At 39.9% G+C, this 18,360-nt stretch overlaps 1 protein-coding gene across 5 annotated transcripts in view; it reads left to right on the top strand.

The window, feature by feature from the left end:
• LOC133656108 (cold shock domain-containing protein E1-like) overlaps positions 1-15,665 on the top strand; it is an 87,064-nt gene extending 71,399 nt beyond the window's left edge. For 3 of the 5 annotated variants that reach the window (XM_062056968.1, XM_062056960.1, XM_062056951.1), the window contains 8 exons: positions 862-969; positions 1,058-1,236; positions 1,299-1,411; positions 4,415-4,534; positions 9,842-10,020; positions 10,091-10,254; positions 10,313-10,445; positions 14,734-15,664. In XM_062056968.1, coding sequence (XP_061912952.1) covers positions 862-969; positions 1,058-1,236; positions 1,299-1,411; positions 4,415-4,534; positions 9,842-10,020; positions 10,091-10,254; positions 10,313-10,445; positions 14,734-14,781 — 1,044 coding nt within the window. In that variant the 3' untranslated portion in view covers positions 14,782-15,664. Of the gene's footprint in view, positions 1-861; positions 970-1,057; positions 1,237-1,298; positions 1,412-4,414; positions 4,535-9,841; positions 10,021-10,090; positions 10,255-10,312; positions 10,446-14,733 lie in introns of all 5 variants that reach the window. The other 2 variants (XM_062056977.1, XM_062056944.1) reach the window with 2 other exon arrangements.
• The last annotated feature ends 2,695 nt before the right edge of the window (positions 15,666-18,360 follow it).

Here is an 18,360-nt window from a genome sequence, read left to right as displayed (position 1 = left end):
TTTGTTAGCCAGGGAAAATCCATAAATTAGCTGCACCGCTTTATAAACCACCGGGTTCAAAAGATAGGAAAAAAGTAGCAACGTGTAGTCTGAAAAATACAGTAGTTGGCAGGATTTTATTTTAAGATGTGTAGCGAAGCCTGTGTTGGGGGGGAATGTGTATTAGGGGTACACAAAAGAAATGTTTCACATGTGAATCGCAATTGTAAATAATTTTCAAATATTGATTAAAAAAAACGATACTTATACATACATTTTTTATTTTATCTAAGAATCTATTTTTAAAAAAACATTTTGAGGCCATCTCCATGCAACTAGAAGGAGCTTTGCTAAGCTGTTTTGAAAAAGTTTCATTATAATTACTATATTAAATAATAGATTGCGAGAATCTGTTTGAATCGTCAGCGCAGGAATGTGATGAAATCTTTGGGTGCCCAAAGATGAACACCACTGATATTTATTTATTTGATGTATACACATCATGATAACAAGCAGCTTCAAAAAGTGAGCGTTTGAGCGCTTCTTCACAAAAGGAGAGCTACCAAACAAGGTCGATTTTTCTCAAATGTGGTGCTACTGAACAGGATCTAAAGCCACTTTACTGTTGGAACATTAATAAAAAGTCAGTTTTGCATATTATTGGATCTTTAAAAGTTGCAGTAAAATTAATTCTGCAGCCCTGCTGTATCCTTCTGAGCTCTTGTGCTGTATAACTCACACTAACTCGCCAGGCTGCTAGAAAAGAGTTGATGTACTTTCTTTACCATTTCATACTTGTTACTATTGATGAAGCTTGTGGTGTTTATTTTGTTTTAATAACCAAAGATGAAAAACAAGATGACGTCTCTCTTCTGGTTGTAGGAAGCTGAGGATGGAGTGATCGCGTATGAGGACTGTGGCGTGAAGCTCACAGTGCCATACCACGTGAAGGACCTGGAGGGAGCTTATCTCCCACAGGCTGGGGACAAGGTACCTGATCACTCAAGCGTGCATGTTGGATCTTCCAAACAAGCATTGGTGATGTTCCCTCTCTACTTGCGCAACACGTGCCCACCAGGTGGAGTTCTCTATCAACGAAGTGAAAAGAAGCGGCCAGCAGAGTGCGGTCTCCATCAGGGTCATGAACCGCAACACCTCCAACGCCAAGCGATTGCAGGGCTTCATCGCCACACTCAAGGATAACTTTGGCTTCATTGAGACGGCCGATCACGACCAGGAGATCTTCTTTCACTACAGGTGAGGTTAAAAACCCTTACTTGGCCACGTTTTGAATACAGATGCGTATGTTTTGTCTTCAGTGAAATGAGCGGGGACCTGGATAGTCTTGAGCTTGGCGACACAGTGGAGTACACGCTCTCAAAGGGAAAAGGAAATAAAGTCAGTGCTGAAAGAGTGGACAAAGTGGCCGCAGGTATGACAGACCAAATAACTGGTAGGGATGTGACCATTATAAAATGTCATGGTACGATTATTGTCACGGTATTTAGGCCACAACACCATATTATTGTGGTGTTGTCCAAAAAAAGACTAAAAAAATCAGTTCTTAAATATTTATTTCCGTGTCAAAATTTCACTTACACGTTGTTTTGATAAAATATCAACAAAAACAGAAATTACAACCTGAACACTTGTTAGTTCCAAACCAGTTGTTGTTCTAATGCCAGGGTCTCTGAGGGTATTTTTTATTTTAAAGGAAGAGTACCGTACATGTAAATGGTGCACTATGTAAAGTTGTTTATGGGTGTATTCTAGGGTTGTACGGTATAATAATGTATTTCTGATTCTGATTTCTGATACCGGTACTAGTGCTAATATACCGCCTCTAAAAAGTACCAGTTCCCCCCTTTTTTTAAACGGGCATTGCTGGTTTTACGAGCAGAGGAGCATGTCTGGCAATGCACAATCACGGAATACTTACAGGCAGACAAGGTGTACAGACAGAAAAGGGAGAATGGACGCATTTTGGCTTAAAAGCTAAGCCAAAATGCTATAAAAGTGAAGCTATTGGAAGAGGTGTTTAAACATGGCTAACATCCATCCGCAGTCTGCAGTGTTTTAGCTATTTCTAAATCACTAATCCTGGCCTCCATGGCGACAAAGTGAGTTTCTTACAAGTATCATTATCACTACAGGACGAGGAATAACTAAACATGCTTCACTGCTCACCGTAGGAGGATACAATAGCTCACAGATGTCACCACTAACAGGCTAGCGTCCCAGATTGTAAACAAATGCCATGGGTGGATCTACACCTGACATCCACTGTAATGATACCAAGTACAAGAGCGTATCAAGTTGATACTACTATGATTACATCGATATTGTTTATTATCACAAAATCTTTTTTCCTTTTAAAAAAATGTATATTATGTTTATAAAGTCATGAAATACGTCCCCGGACACATGAGGACTTTGAATATGACAATTGTATAATCCTGTAACTACATGGTATCGGATCGATACCTAAATTTGTGGTATCATCCAAAACTAATGTGAAGTATCAATCAATCAATCAATCAATGTTTATTTATATAGCCCTAAATCACAAGTGTCTCAAAGGGCTGTACAAGCCACAACGACATCCTCGGTACAGAGCCCACATACAACATCAAACAACAGAACATTTTTGACAGAAGTGTAGATAGAACATGTTAAACAGAAAATAACCAGATATTAACAGTAAATTAACAAGTAGACTAATAATACATTTTTACAGTTTGTCCCTCATTATGTTGACAAAATAATAGAATGATAAACTACACAATATGTTACTGTATACACTACCGTTCAAAAGTTTGGGGTCACCCAAACAATTTTGTGGAATAGCCTTCATTTCTAAGAACAAGAATAGACTGTCGAGTTTCAGATGAAAGTTCTCTTTTTCTGGCCATTTTCAGCGTTTAATTGACCCCACAAATGTGATGCTCCAGAAACTCAATCTGCTCAAAGGAAGGTCAGTTTGTAGCTTCTGTAACGAGCTAAACTGTTTTCAGATGTGTGAACATGATTGCACAAGGGTTTTCTAATCATCAATTAGCCTTCTGAGCCAATGAGCAAACACATTTTACCATTAAAACACTGGAGTGATAGTTGCTGGAAATGGGCCTCTATACACCTATGTAGATATTGCACCAAAAACCAGACATTTGCAGCTAGAATAGTCATTTACCACATTAGCAATGTATATAGTGTAGTTCTTTAAAGTTAAGACTAGTTTAAAGTTATCTTCATTGAAAAGTACAGTGCTTTTCCTTCAAAAATAAGGACATTTCAATGTGACCCCAAACTTTGGGGTCACATTGATTGCTCCTAATTAGTCAGCAGACTAATTAGGAGCCTTAAGATTTTTTGTTAGAATAAAGCCAATGACATTTTTTGCAGTCCTTTTTATTTAGAAAAGTATGGAAATACATTTTGGCACAGGTACCAAAATATTGGTATTGGGACAACCCTAATGTGTTTACAATCTGTACCTTGTTTGCTATGTTATAGCAAACTTACTTATTGTTACTGTCACCAAGTTTTAAGCAAATTAATGACTTGCAGTTAAGTAGAAAATTTAGAAACGTTCTTGGATTACATTCTGACAACAAAATTGCATTTTTGTCCAAATATTGGTATTTTCTTAAGCAAAATTTAAATATGCAAGCAAATAATGATGAATCACAGTTCAGGAGTGGGATTAATCTGATTAAAAAGTAATCACTTGACAGAGTACATATATATACGGTATATATATATATATATATTTGTGATATTGGGATTAGTAATGGTATGTAATTAGATAAACATCTAAATAAATGTAATTTCTATATCACTACATTAATTTCAGAACTGTTTAAAGGAAAGTTACAGTAAATTGTAGTTTAAACTTCAAGGAAAAACAGTTTCTTAGTATTTATTCCATTTTGGTCTCAACTGTGAGATCAAGTTCGAGCAGATGCTTTCTCACTGAAAGTGCGATCACAAGGATTAGTTGATTAATAAGTCTGCATGTAAATGTAATTGCAAATTAAAGAGGGAAGTTTGCTAAACAAGATAAACATGTACAAATACTGCACAACATGGGATAAAGCGCCAACACGCTGTCATGTAGACCTGTGCGTACCAACACACTCACGCAGACATGCACACGCAACAACTCATTTTCACCACACGGCACAGCGCTACTGTAATGTTTGTATCCTATTCCTGACAATCCTAATATTTAGAGAAGACTTGATAAACGCAATCGATCTCCCTCCCACCAACAACTGCGCGAGGTTGATAGTCGAATCACTCTTTTGAATCCAAAGGTCAAATCTTCTGACTATTTGAAGACTGCGCTCCCGTGAAAAAGGCAACTTTGCGTAATAGGGGACATTTCTTGCCATTCTCAAGGCATGTAATCACAAAGCAACTCTACTGTTTCCAGTCAATGGCATTGGTGAAGATGTTGGTACCACAGTGATGACTGGCAAAGTCATCCGTCCCATACGCAGCGTGGACCCCTCTCAGACGGAGTACCAAGGGCTGATAGAAGTTACAGAAGAAGGTGGGTCTCCTCTTCTAACCCAAACTTTTTGACTTGGGGGCCGCATTGGGCTCAGAAAGATCAAAACTTACACATGTAAAGAACATAATGTCATGGCTGTCTTGAGTTTCCAATACTTTCTACAGCTCTTATTTGTTTGTGATAGAGTGATTGGAGCACATACTTGTTGGTCACAAAAAACATTCATGAAGTTTGGTTCTTTTATCAATTTATTATGGGTCTACTGAAAATGTGACCAAATCTGCTGGGTCAAAAGTATACATACAGCAATGTTAATATTTGGTTACATGTCTCTTTGCAAGTTTCGCTGCAATAAGGTGCTTTTGGTAGCCATCCACAAGCTTCTGGTTGAATTTTTGACTAATCCTCTTGACAAAATTGGTGCAGTTCAGCTAAATTTGTTGGTTGTGCTCCAATCACTCTTATCACAAAAAAATACGAGTTGTAGACATGATTGGAAACTCAAGACAGCCATGACATTGTTCTTTACAAGTGTATGTAAACTTTTGATTGCGACTGTATATATAGCGCTATATCAATCAATCAATCAATCAATGTTTATTTATATAGCCCTAAATCACAAGTGTCTCAAAGGGCTGTACAAGCCACAACGACATCCTCAGTACAGATCCCACATACGGGCAAGGAAAACTCACCCCAGTGGGACGTCAATGTGAATGACTATGAGAAACCTTGGAGAGGACCGCATATGTGGGTAACCCCTCCCCTCTAGGGGAGACCGAAAGCAATGGATGTTGAGTGGGTCTGACATAATATTGTGAAAGTCCAACATATCAGCGAAAGTCCAGTCCATGGTGGGGCCAGCAGGAACCATCCCGAGCGGAGACGGGTCAGCAGCGTAGAGATGTCCCCATCCGATGAACAGGCTAGCGGTCCACCCCGGGTTGGGAGCAGAGTAGAAAAGAAAAGAAAAGAAACGGCAGATCAACTGGTCTAAAAAGGGAGTCTATTTAAAGGCTAGAGTATACAAATGAGTTTTAAGATGAGACTTAAATGCTTCTACTGAGGTAGCATCTCTAACTTTTACCGGGAGGGCATTCCATAGTATTGGAGCCCGAATAGAAAACGCTCTATAGCCCGCAGACTTTTTTTGGGCTCTGGGAATCACAAATAAGCCGGAGTTCTTTGAACGCAGATTTCTTGCCGGGACATATGGTACAATACAATCGGCAAGATAGGCAGGAGCTTGACCGTGTAGTATTTTATACGTAAGTAGTAAAACCTTAAAGTCGCATCTTAGGTGCACAGGAAGCCAGTGCAGGTGAGCCAGTATAGGCGTAACATGATCAAACTTTCTTGTTTTTGTCAAAAGTCTAGCAGCCGCATTTTGTACCATCTGTAATCTTTTAATGCTAGACATAGGGAGGCCCGAAAATAAAACGTTACAGTAATCGAGACGAGTTGTAACGAACGCATAGATAATGATCTCAGCATCGTTTGTGGACAAAATGGAACGAATTTTAGCGATATTACGGAGATGAAAGAAGGCCGTTTTAGTAACACTCTTAATGTGTGACTCAAACGAGAGAGTTGGGTCGAAGATAATACCTAGATTCTTTACCGAGTCGCCTTGTTTAATTGTTTGGTTGTCAAATGTTAAGGTGGTATTATTAAATAGATGTCGGTGTTCAGCAGGACCGATAATCAGCATTTCCGTTTTCTTAGCGTTGAGTTGCAAAAAGTTAGCGGACATCCATTGTTTAATTTCATTAAGACACGCCTCCAGCTGACTACAATCCGGCGTGTTGGTCAGCTTTAGGGGCATGTAGAGTTGGGTGTCATCCGCATAACAGTGAAAGCTAACACCGTATTTGCGTATGATGTCACCTAGCGGCAGCATGTAAATACTAAAGAGTGCAGGGCCAAGAACCAAACCCTGGGGAACTCCGCACGTTACCTTAACATAGTCCGAGGTCACATTGTTATGGGAGACACATTGCATCCTGTCAGTAAGATAAGAGTTAAACCAAGACAAGGCTAAGTCTGACATCCCAATACGCGTTTTGATACGCTCTAATAAAATATTATGATCAACAGTATCGAAAGCGGCGCTAAGATCAAGAAGCAGCAACATAGATGACGCATCAGAATCCATCATTAGCAATAGATCATTAGTCATTTTTGCGAGGGCTGTCTCCGTAGAGTGATTTGCCCTGAAACCGGATTGAAAAGGTTCACAGAGATTGTTAGACGCTAAGTGTTCATTTAACTGCTGTGCGACAATTTTTTCGAGGATTTTCGAGATAAACGGAAGGTGGGACACCGGCCGGTAGATCACCATGAGGTCAGGATCGAGGTTAGGTCTTTTGAGTAGAGGATGAATAACCGCTTTTTTGAATGCTAGGGGAACAGTGCCAGAGGAAAGTGATAAGTTTATAATATTTAACACTGATGGACCTAATAAAACAAAAAGCTCCTTGATAAGTTTCCCAGGAATTGGGTCAAGTAAACATGTTGTTTGTTTTGTCCCATTTACACATTTAACAATTCCTCCAATGTTATTTCATCAAAGAGAGAGAAACTATTTTGGAGGGCGGTATCCGTCGAATATACAGTCGTATTTGTGTTAATAGAACCCAGTTGTAGCTGAGATGCATTGTCTTTAATCTCTTTTCTAATGACTTCAATTTTCTTATTAAAGAAATTCATAAAGTCATCTGCTGAGTGGGTGGAGCTACTGGGAGGAGTCCCTTGTTGGGTTAGCGATGCTACTGTACTAAACAAAAATTTAGGATCATTTTTGTTGAGGTGGATGAGATTTGAGTAATATTTAGCTTTAGCTGAGGTAAGCATGTGTTTATAAGTTATTAAACTATCACTCCATGCTTGATGGAAAACCTCAAGTTTAGTCGCACGCCATTTGCGTTCCAGCTTTCTACATGATCATTTCTGGGCTTTAGTTTCTTCTGTAAACCATGGGGTACGCCTTTTAGGGGTCCTTTTTAGCTTTAGCGGTGCTACACTATCAATGGTGTCGCGCAGGGCGTCGTTAAAGTTGTTAGTGAGGTTATCAATAGAGCCCACATAATTTGGGAATGGTGCCATTACCGAAGGCAGTAGGTCAGTAAGAGTCGTCGTTGTGGCAGCATTAATGTTGCGGCTGCTATAGTAGTTATTATTATTATTATTAGTTTGTTGACAATGAGTCAGAACTTCGAATTTTATAAGGTAATGATCGGACATTACTTTAGTATATGGGAGTATCGTAACTTTGGAGGTGGTGACACCCCTGACAAGCACTAGATCTATCGTATTACCGTTGCAATGCGTGGGTTCATTTATTATTTGTGTAAGACCACAGCTATCAATTATAGTCTGGAGCGCCACGCATGGAGGGTCCGATGGGGTATTCATATGGATGTTAAAGTCTCCCATTATGATTATATTGTCGGCGTGTGTCACTAGATCAGCAACGAACTCTGAAAATTCATTGATAAAGTCCGAATAGGGCCCTGGGGGGCGGTAGATGACAGCCAGGTGCAGAGGCAGCGGTGTGACAAACCTCACAGTAAGCACCTCAAACGAGTTATATTTATTATTTAGGTCCGAGGTAAGGCTAAAGTTTTTGTTGTATATTAGTGCAACACCCCCACCCCTTTTAATGGGACGGGCAATATGCGTTCCCGTATAGCCAGGAGGAGACGCCTCACCCAGCGCAAAAAATTAATCTGGTTTGAGCCAGGTCTCGGCTAGACCAACGACATCAAGATTGTTGTCTCTAATGACTTCATTAACTAATAACGTTTTGGAAGACAATGACCTTATGTTTAAAAAGCCCATATTATAGGTAGTGGGCTGTTTTGAGGAGTTTTTGTTGAAAGTATCCGTAGTAGCAATATTAATATTGTTACGTTTATTATGCGTAGTGCACTTTAAATAATTTCGACCATATCTAGGTATTGATATGACAGGAATTTTTAGATTGTTTGCCACCTCAGTAAAATGCATGTCCACCTCTGACGCAGAAAAAACATTATGTGAGTTGTATATTATTCTAAGAGAATTGCTATGTGTGCAGGGATTATCCAGCCTGGCGCTGGCTAGTTCTAGCTTAACAGACTCCTTATTAGCGCTTCTTTGTGGATTGGCATTTAGCTTTTTCGTTAGCCCCGCTAACAACAACGCCTTTAGCTTTGTTGTTAGCCCCGCACGACATCCCCGCTTCTGCTTCCGAGCGCACCGCTTACATCTCTTTCGTTGACGGTCTCCGCTGGTAGTGGACGCCGCTGCTTCAAAGGCCACTGCTGGATGTAGCTCGCGAAGAATTCCCAAGCTAGCGAGTAGGTCCACCGTACACGCATCTTTCAGCCCAAAATGGCCCGATCTCTCCACATCCAGAATCGTAAGTCGGTCGTAAGTGATCACGGAGTGAACACGCTGTGAGCCAGCCATGAAATTGACTGAATTGACGGGTATTTTTGCCAAATCGGTCTACACTTCCAAGAGTGCTCGCAAGAAGCTGCCGCCGTGAAGCGCCGCCATCTTGACCTGAATTACTCATGTTGTCCACTAGATGGGGTCTTAATAGCAGCATCAAAATTGTCAGACTATTAAAAGGGATGCAATCTCCCTGTGGGTACATTCCTTACTAAACTCATGACGTCGGTGGGTTGTAGTTTGGACACCCCTGTTTTCTAACCCATTAGACGGAGTGTTTTCACTTCTCGACCTTTTTTTTAGCCTATACATGAATGTGTACATATTGTTTTAATGTAATGGATATATAATAATTATTAATATAATTGGATAGTAAGAGTATGTGAAAGTTTGACTCCGATCTTGTTCACTTCCGTGACAACCTTCTTAAAGTTGTGTAATCCATCACAAATATCAGGCAGCTAAAATGCACCAAACATGGATAAGAGTAGTTTTGTATTTTTTCATGATGCTTTGTAATGGGTGTAATTTTGAATTTTCCACAAAGTTCAGTGAGCAGGTTGTGCTGTTTGAGACCATGTTTGTTGACTTTTTGTGTTGGTTGGATTTTTAGTTTTTTTTGCATCATGACCTAGGGAGTTTGTTTGCTTTGGGTCATATAGGTGAATGCTGTGCATTCCTTTGTTGACAGCATCATTAAAGTTCACTGACCTGAATTACTCATGTTGTCCACTAGATGGGGTCTTAATAGCAGCATCAAAATTGTCAGACTATTAAAAGGGATGCAATCTCCCTGTGGGTACATTCCTTACTAAACTCATGACGTCGGTGGGTTGTAGTTTGGACACCCCTGTTTTCTAACCCATTAGACGGAGTGTTTTCACTTCTCGACCTTTTTGCTTGTGTCAGGTGACGGTAAAGGCCAGACCTACCCCTTTGGAATCATGGGTATGGCTAATAAGGCCTACTGCCTGCAGAAAGGAGAACCGGTGAAGTTCCAGGTTTGCACAATATCCCAGACTGGACAGAAAATGGCCTGCAATGTGGTCCCGCAGCGGTGCGCCTTGGTGGAGTGTGTCAAAGACCAGGTGCTTGTCTCAGCACAATACTGCGGACCAAAAAACCCCCACGGTCTAAGACTGTTTGCCTTCTTTCCAGTTCGGTTTCATCACATACGAAGTCGGCGAGAGCAAGAAGCTGTTCTTCCATGTCAAAGAAGTGCAAGACGGCCTGGAGCTCCAGACCGGAGACGAAGTGGAGTTCTCGGTGGTCTTCAATCAACGCACGGGAAAATGTAGTGCCTGTAACGTGCGCAGAGTCAGGTAATGATGCAGCCGTCTTGTTAACCACGGCAGGGAGCTATAACCTGATGTGTCGCAGTGAGGGGCCCAAACCTGTGGTCACCCCGCGCCCAGACCGTCTGGTCAACAGATTGAAGAGCATCACTCTGGACGACGCCAGCGCCCCGCGTCTCGTCATCGTTCGACAGCCCCGTGGTCCGGACAATTCAAAGGTACTTTCAGCTCATAGGTCATTTGTATTTTTTTCTCAATTAGTGGTCTCCATTTTAATACATGCACTGCCTGATTACCTTATTGACCCATGTATAAAAACCTGTTATTTTTTTAAGACAAATCAATGCCTTCATTTACAGTTTTAACTTCATTAAGTTCTCAGAGAGGCCTTATAATTAATTAATCACTGTTATTGACGCAGATGACTGCTGCTCGGATGAGATTCAAAAAGGTGACATACATTTATAGTATGCTCTGTGTTGAACTATTTCAGCATATTGCTTTTCATGAAATAGCAGTTATTACTAATAGCATTGTTGCAATCTTTTCTCGTAAAATATAGACAAACTTGGGAGTGTTTCCGCCACCTAGGCCCCATGTTGCGTGAGGACTTCATTCCCACCCACCCACAGGAATCAATAAAGGGGAACTGCATTTTTATTATTTTGCCTATCGTTCACAATTGTTATGACAAGACGGATGTATTTGATTTAATGCATTGTAACTTGTAAATAAAAGTCAGCTTACAATGGTGTAAATTGGAGGAGCCATAAAGCCCTCTGACCATCCAAAACATGTTAATCAAGTCTTGGTGATACAAGCGCTAATGCAGGCGACATCGGCTGGTGAGCTGCTTCCTCGCCTCAAGACTCGTGAAAGTTTTTATCCCAGATTCATAAATAATGCCTCTCACTTCGATAGTAGAAGGAGGAGGACATAATCTTACAAGTCGGATCCTATGTTGACACGGAAATGGCGAGAAAGACCCGAAAAGACGCTGAGTTCCACCCTCATTTCTTTGCAAGAAATATGAGTCATTCTTCATCTAAACAGGATTATATCAACATCCTATCAGTCGGCATCTCATTGAGAGCAGACATTGTACAGTAAGTGATGTTTTATTTGTTGGCCCTCATGAAGTCTGCATTTTGTAATCAAGTGATGTTAAAGGAAAAAGCGAATATCCTGGTGCGTTTTTCAAAATAATGCGGCGCTGTATGCTTAAAACGAGCAAAATAGGTAAATATTAATGGTGTTAAAAAAGATTTTTGAATGAATCGCGGTTCTTATTTTTAACGGTTCTTTAATTAAAAAAATCTAGGATGTATTTTATTTTACTTTTTAAATTTGTAATTTTTTATTTTATTTTATTTTTTAATCTGTCCTGTGCAGCCACTCAGACAAATCATATTGTTGATGTAGATCTATATCTGCTGTACTTAACAAAAGAGAAGTGTGGGATACTTATACTTGAGGCGGCGTGGCTCGGTTGGTAGAGCGAACTTGAGGGGTTCCAGGCGATCCCTGCTTCTACAACTTGTCCTCGGGCAAGACACTACCCACCTGCTCCCAGTGCCACCTACACTGGTTTACATGTAGCTTAAAGATGGAGGTAATGGCTTTCACTATGTAAAGTGCGTTGAGTCTCTAGAGAAAAGTGCTATATAAATATAATTTACTTGAATTTTTTTGTTGCCTTATTTATATTTGACTTGATTAAATATTTTGGTCAAATTTTACTGAACAAAACTAGTTTTCTTGTAAGTAATATAGAAATGTATCAGAGCTCTTTCTGTTTTATGAAGGAATATAGCTAATTATAGAACTGGCACCCAATGTTAAAGCATTGATTTTGAACGAGAATCTATTCTGAATCGAATTGTTAACTCCAAGAATGGAATGGAATTGGGCGGTGCCCAAAGATTCACAGCCCTGGTGAATATTACATGTTATTATGAATGTTACTACATGACATACAGTCGTGGTCAAAAGTTTACATACATTTGTAAAGAACATAATGCAGAGGGTTAGGGTTGTCTTGTATTGTCTAAATGCAGGCTTTCTTTAGTTTCCAATACTTAGGGTTCCAATACTTTCTACAACTCTTATTTTTTTGTGATGGAGTGATTGGAGCACATACTTGTTGGTCACAAAAAACATTCATGAAATTTGGTTCTTTTATGAATTCATTTTGGGTCTACTGAAAATGTGAGCAAATCTGCTGGGTCAAAAGTACAGCATTATTAATATTTGGTTACATGTCCCTTGGCAAGTTTCACTGCAATAAGGTGCTTTTGGTAGCCATCCACAAGCTTCTGGCAAGCTTTTGGTTGAATTTTTGACCACTCCTCTTGACAAAATTGGTGCAGTTCAGCTAAATTTGTTGGTTTTCTGACATGGACTTGTTTCTTCAGCATTGTCCACACGTTTAAGTCAGGACTTTGGGAAGGCCATTCTAAAACCTTAATTCTAGCCTGATTTAACCATTCTTTTACCACTTTTGACATGTGTTTGGGGTCATTATCCTGTTGGAACACCCAACTGCGCCCAAGACCCAACCTCCGGGCTGATGAATTTAGGTTGTCCTGAAGAATTTGGAGGTAATCCTCCTTTTTCATTGTCTCATTTAAAGCACCAGTTCCATTGGCAGCAAAACAAGCCCAGAGCATAATACTACCACCACCATGCTTGACGGTGGGAATGGTGTTCCTGGGCTTAAAGGCATCACCTTTTTTCCTCCAAACATCCATCCATCCATCCATCCATTTTCTACCGCTTATTCCCTTCGGGGGTCGCGGGGGGCGCTGGAGCCTATCTCAGCTACAATCGGGCGGAAGGCGGGGTACACCCTGGACAAGTCGCCACCTCATCGCAGGGCCAACACAGATAGACAGACAACATTCACACACTAGGGCCAATTTAGTGTTGCCAATCAACTTATCCCCAGGTGCATGTCTTTGGAGGTGGGAGGAAGCCGGAGTACCCGGAGGGAACCCACGCAGTCACGGGGAGAACATGCAAACTCCACACAGAAAGATCCCGAGGCCGGGATTGAACTCACGACTACTCAGGACCTTCGTATTGTGAGGCAGACGCACTAACCCCTCTGCCACCGTGCTGCCCGTTTCCTCCAAACATATTGCTGGGTATTGTGGCCAAACAGCTCAATTTTTGTTTCATCTGACATCACATGGACAAAGAGAGACCTTCTGGAGGAAAGTTGTAGGAAAAAATAAGAGCTGTAGAAATGATTGGAAACTCAAGACAGCCATGACATTGTTCTTTACAAGTGTATGTAAACTTTTGACCACGACTGTATATATTACATATGAATGTTACTACATGACATATACTTACATCATGTATATGTTACATGTTATCATTACATATATACTTACACCATGTAAATATTACATGTTATGAATGTTACTACATTACATGTTATTATGAATGTTACTACATTACATATATACTTACATAATGTATATGTTACATGTTGTTATGAATGTTACTATTTTACATATATACTTACATAATGTATATGTTACATGTTGTTATGAATGTTACTATTTTACATATATACTTACATGTATATATTACATGTTGTTATGAATGTTACTACATTACATATATACTTACATTACATATTTTACATGTTATGAATGTTACTACATTACATATATATTTACATCATGTATATATTACAAGTTATTATTTTTTGTTAGTACATTACATATATACTTACATTACATATATTACATGTTATTATGAATGTTACTACATTACATATTTACTTACATTACATATATTACATGTTATTATGAATGTTACTACATTACATATATACTTACATTATGTATATAAAAACCTAATGGATGTGTTGTTAAGGCCTTTATTGGCAGAATAGAGCGATTCACATAGTTTGCAAGCGGATTAAGTGGGTAGAGTGGCCGTCTTGTATCCGAAGGGTCACTGGTTTGATGCCGGCCTGGCGAGCTCCTGTCGTGTCCTTGAGCAAGACGCCGAAAGCCCTAACTGCTTCTGATGGGTCGTGGTTAGCCTGGCAGCTTCCACCATCAGAATTCCACAATTTTGTTGTTCTTATGTGCAATGACAATATAAAAAAAGCCTATTCTATTTACGATTTGAACTAAAAAAATAAAAACATGTGTTGTCTTCCGTGAGGATGGTGCGTAATAGTCAGTTCCCCTTTCAGGAAATGGTTTGAAAAAATGGAATTGATTGACTGGGAATCGGTTCTAGACAAGAACCAGTTTTTGATTCCCATCCCTAGTTACACTGTGTGTGTGTGTGTGTGTGTGTGTGTGTGTGTGTGTGTGTGTGTGTGTGTGTGTGTGTGTGTGTGTGTGTGTGTGTGTGTGTGTGTGTGTGTGTGTGTGTGTGTGTGTGTGTGTGTGTGTGTGTGTGTGTGTGTGTGTGTGTGTGTGTGTGTGTGTGTGTGTGTGTGTGTGTGTTAAATGCTCATGAACTGTTTGCTCTGTGCAGGGCTTCAATGTGGAGCGCAAGACTCGCCAGCCTGGAGTCATTGACTGAGTCATGTGCTGGTAGGAGGGGGGGTGTAAAACAAATGACCTCACCAAATTGACCTATAGAAATCCTTCTGGCCATCCTTGTCTCCAGTCTCTGTGTGTGCACGTGTGAAATCTGACTGTGTGTCCCAACCTTTCCTTCTCTGCGTACTTTGGAATTCTGCACCTGTAAATGTCTGCCTGCATGACTTTAGAAGCCAGGATTTGTGTTGGTCTCCTTTGGACTGTGAGGTTTGTGACAAATGGCATCAAGCAAAGTTCCCTCCATCATTTTTCTCATACTTGCGACTGAGCATTATTCTTCTTTTTCCTCTTCTGCTCCTTTTTTGGAACATGTTTTACCTAACGGCTTTCTGAAAGCAAGCAAGGCGTGTGTGTGTGTCTTTAAGAGATTTACTTTTACCAACCTGGAGCCTTAAAGATACTTGTTCTTGGTATACACAAGCTCCACTAAAGCAATTTCTCCCAGGTGCAGAATTCCTTCTTTTCTACATTTGTTGTCCTTTTTCATTTAAAGTCATTGAATAACAAGGTGCCTAAAAACAACTGGTGAAAAAGATCAAGAACAATCTTAGATGGCTTTGGTATCTAATAGATGACAATGATATGCACATGTGTGCTTTTTCTTTTCCTTAGTACCAATCAGACTTCATATAGCAAAACAAATTTAACTTCATGGGGGTGGGGGAGGAAAACAAGTAAGGTATCGGAAATAAAAAGAATATAAAGAGGAATGAGGACATTTAGACGGGAAAGAAAAAGAATATAAAGAAGAATGAGGACATTTGGACTAGATGTCTCTGATAGGAAGAACTCTCAGCCATCACCACGTACAGACATCATGGTCTGGAATGAATAAACACATTAAAAGTTTTATGAAACTCCGCTGGATTTTTGTTTTTATTTCCTGAAGCGTTGACACATAGTATTCTACACTAAGAAAATCATTCGATTGGAACTGTTCCAAGTAGCAAAACGTTCGGCTCGAAAAAACTATTTTTAAGATGTATCCAGGATTACCCAAAATTCCTGGTTTTCCAGGACATCTCGCCCTTTGAAAATGGATGGGCTAATTTTCAAACATGCACAATTTCCACATTTCTCACCCGTTTCGAACCGTTCCAACATCCACACACTCCTTGGACAACCAAACTACCATTTTCCAAGTTCAAAAACATTCCCAGAATTCCCGGTTTTCCAAAGCCCTATTTTCACCTCTTCCTGGAAAGTTTTCACAGTCCACATTTTTCAACCGACCATTTCACCTTCAAAACATTCAACAACAAATTTCTGTTTTTCCCGGAATTCAGAGAAATCCATTCTCGATTCAAACTGTTTCTACGTCAATACTTTTCAACAGATTCCAAAATTTCCAACACCAACTCATTCATATCATTTAGGATAATAACGCTGGTATCATTATTTAAAAAATTCCAGGTATTCCCAAATGTCCAGGAAATTCCCATTCAAATGAATGACTTCTGCACTGCCCTAAATTCTCAACATTTTGCGCTATTTCTAAACCCGATTCCGACTTTTCAACCATCCACCCTTAAAACTCTTCCGATATATTGAATGCAAAACATGTTTTGAATGCAAAACATGTTTTTCCTTTTCTCAAAGTTCCCGGTGTTCCTGGAATTTCCCAGAATTTTCTCCCCATTGACAATGAATGGACATTATACAATCTGCTGCATATCCCACATTTCTCATCTGATTTGAACCCTCCACCATCAACACACTCCACTGCATGTTTTCCGGTTCTGAATGTTCTCTGATAACCCATAATTACCAAGAATAATAATGGGCATTATACAAACCTCTACATATGCCACGTTTCTCATCCGATTAGGAACCATGATGTGACTTTCGCGAACAAGTCGAGTCATTTGAATGGCTGAAGTGAACGATGAGAACCAATTTGCAGGTGTAATTCCTTTGTTTGACAGCCATTCTTTTTGCAAAATGCCCAGGCTGCCCTCTCAGAATCATCAATATCCATATTTTTGTTTTTATTGAAAAAGTCAGGAAATTAACGAGTTAGTCATCCTCAGACACAGTTCCTTCCCATGTAAAATGCACACACTAACAGGCAGGTAACTTAGGGGAGTAGTTTTATTAAGCACCTAAACCTACTGGAGTCTCTTTAGAATTAGGTGATATTAACAACTGGAAAAGGAAACAAAATTAACAAGACAGAATTTTGACAAGGTAAAGCGGACATGGTGACATCACTGTCAAAGAACAGGGAAACGGCACCATCTTGTGGAATATTTATAAAAACAAGCCAAATTAGATTATCCATAGTTCAACAATAGTGTCTATTAGTGTAATGTATACATTTTTAATTATCCAAACGTTTAGCTTTTACTGCCACGAGTGATTTATTTCTTGATGAAAACAAGTGGCCTAACAATTAGGCCTGTCAAAGATGTGTTAACTATTAAGTTTCTTTAACGGCACTAAATCTTTTTAACGCGCGATTAACGCACAAGCGTCTTTTTTGACCCTCGGGCCATTCCATAGCGGGGGAAACTTTGAATGCGTTCACCTGTTACTGATGAGCGACAAGCGGGAAAATAGTGAGCAGAAAAGGTACATTACAGAAATGATCAGGTTCAAAGCCATGGCAAGTTCTCCTGGCAAAGGACTATTTTTCACCGTGAGACATCACTGCAGCAAACGCCTGCTGTGTGTGTCATTCAGAGGTAGGTGGTGCTTCACTTCCATGTTTACATTAGTCGAGAATAGACACCAACGCAACGTTAAAAGCGTGTTTATGTCTACTTGTGTTGAGCTGTTTAAAAATCATTCAATAAAACTAATTGTCCAGTCATGCTATTAAAACTTAAACATTTTCTTTCGGGTACACTTATTAATGAAGAGAAATTATATTGACGCACGCCGACAATATAATCATAATGGGGGACTTTAATATCCATACGATTACCCCATCGGACCCTCAGTGCGTGGCGCTCCAGACTATAATTGATAACTGTGGTCTTACACAAATAATAAATGAACCCACACATCGCAACGGTAATACGATAGATCTAATGCTTGTCGGGGGTGTCACCCCCTCCAAAGTTATGATACTCCCGTATACTAAAGTAATGTCCGATCATTACCTTTTAAGTTCTGACTCATTGTCAACAAGCTAATAATAATAATAACTGCTATGCAGCCGCAACATTAATGCTGCCACAACGATGGCTTACTGCCTTCGGTAATGGCACCATTCCCAAATTATGTCGGCTCTATTGATAACCTCACTGACAACTTTGACGACCTTCCCCTGCGCGAAACCATTGATAGTATAGCACCGCTAAAGCAAAAAAGGGCCCCTAAAAGGCGTACCCCATGGTTTACAGAAGAAACTTGAGGTTTTCCATCAAGCATGGAGTGATAGTTAATAACATATAAACGCATGCTTACCTTAGCTAAAGCTAAATATTACTCAAATCTCATCCGCCTCAACAAAAACTATCCTAAATTTTTGTTTAGTACAGTAGCATCGCTAACCCAACAAGGGACTCCTCCCAGTAGCTCCACCCACTCGGCAGATGACTTTATGAATTTCTTT

The sequence above is a fragment of the Entelurus aequoreus genome, linkage group LG01 (genome assembly GCF_033978785.1).
Source record: "Entelurus aequoreus isolate RoL-2023_Sb linkage group LG01, RoL_Eaeq_v1.1, whole genome shotgun sequence".
NCBI lineage: Eukaryota > Metazoa > Chordata > Actinopteri > Syngnathiformes > Syngnathidae > Entelurus > Entelurus aequoreus.
Note: the sequence above shows the minus strand (reverse complement) of the source record. Positions and strands in the feature narration are given on the sequence as shown.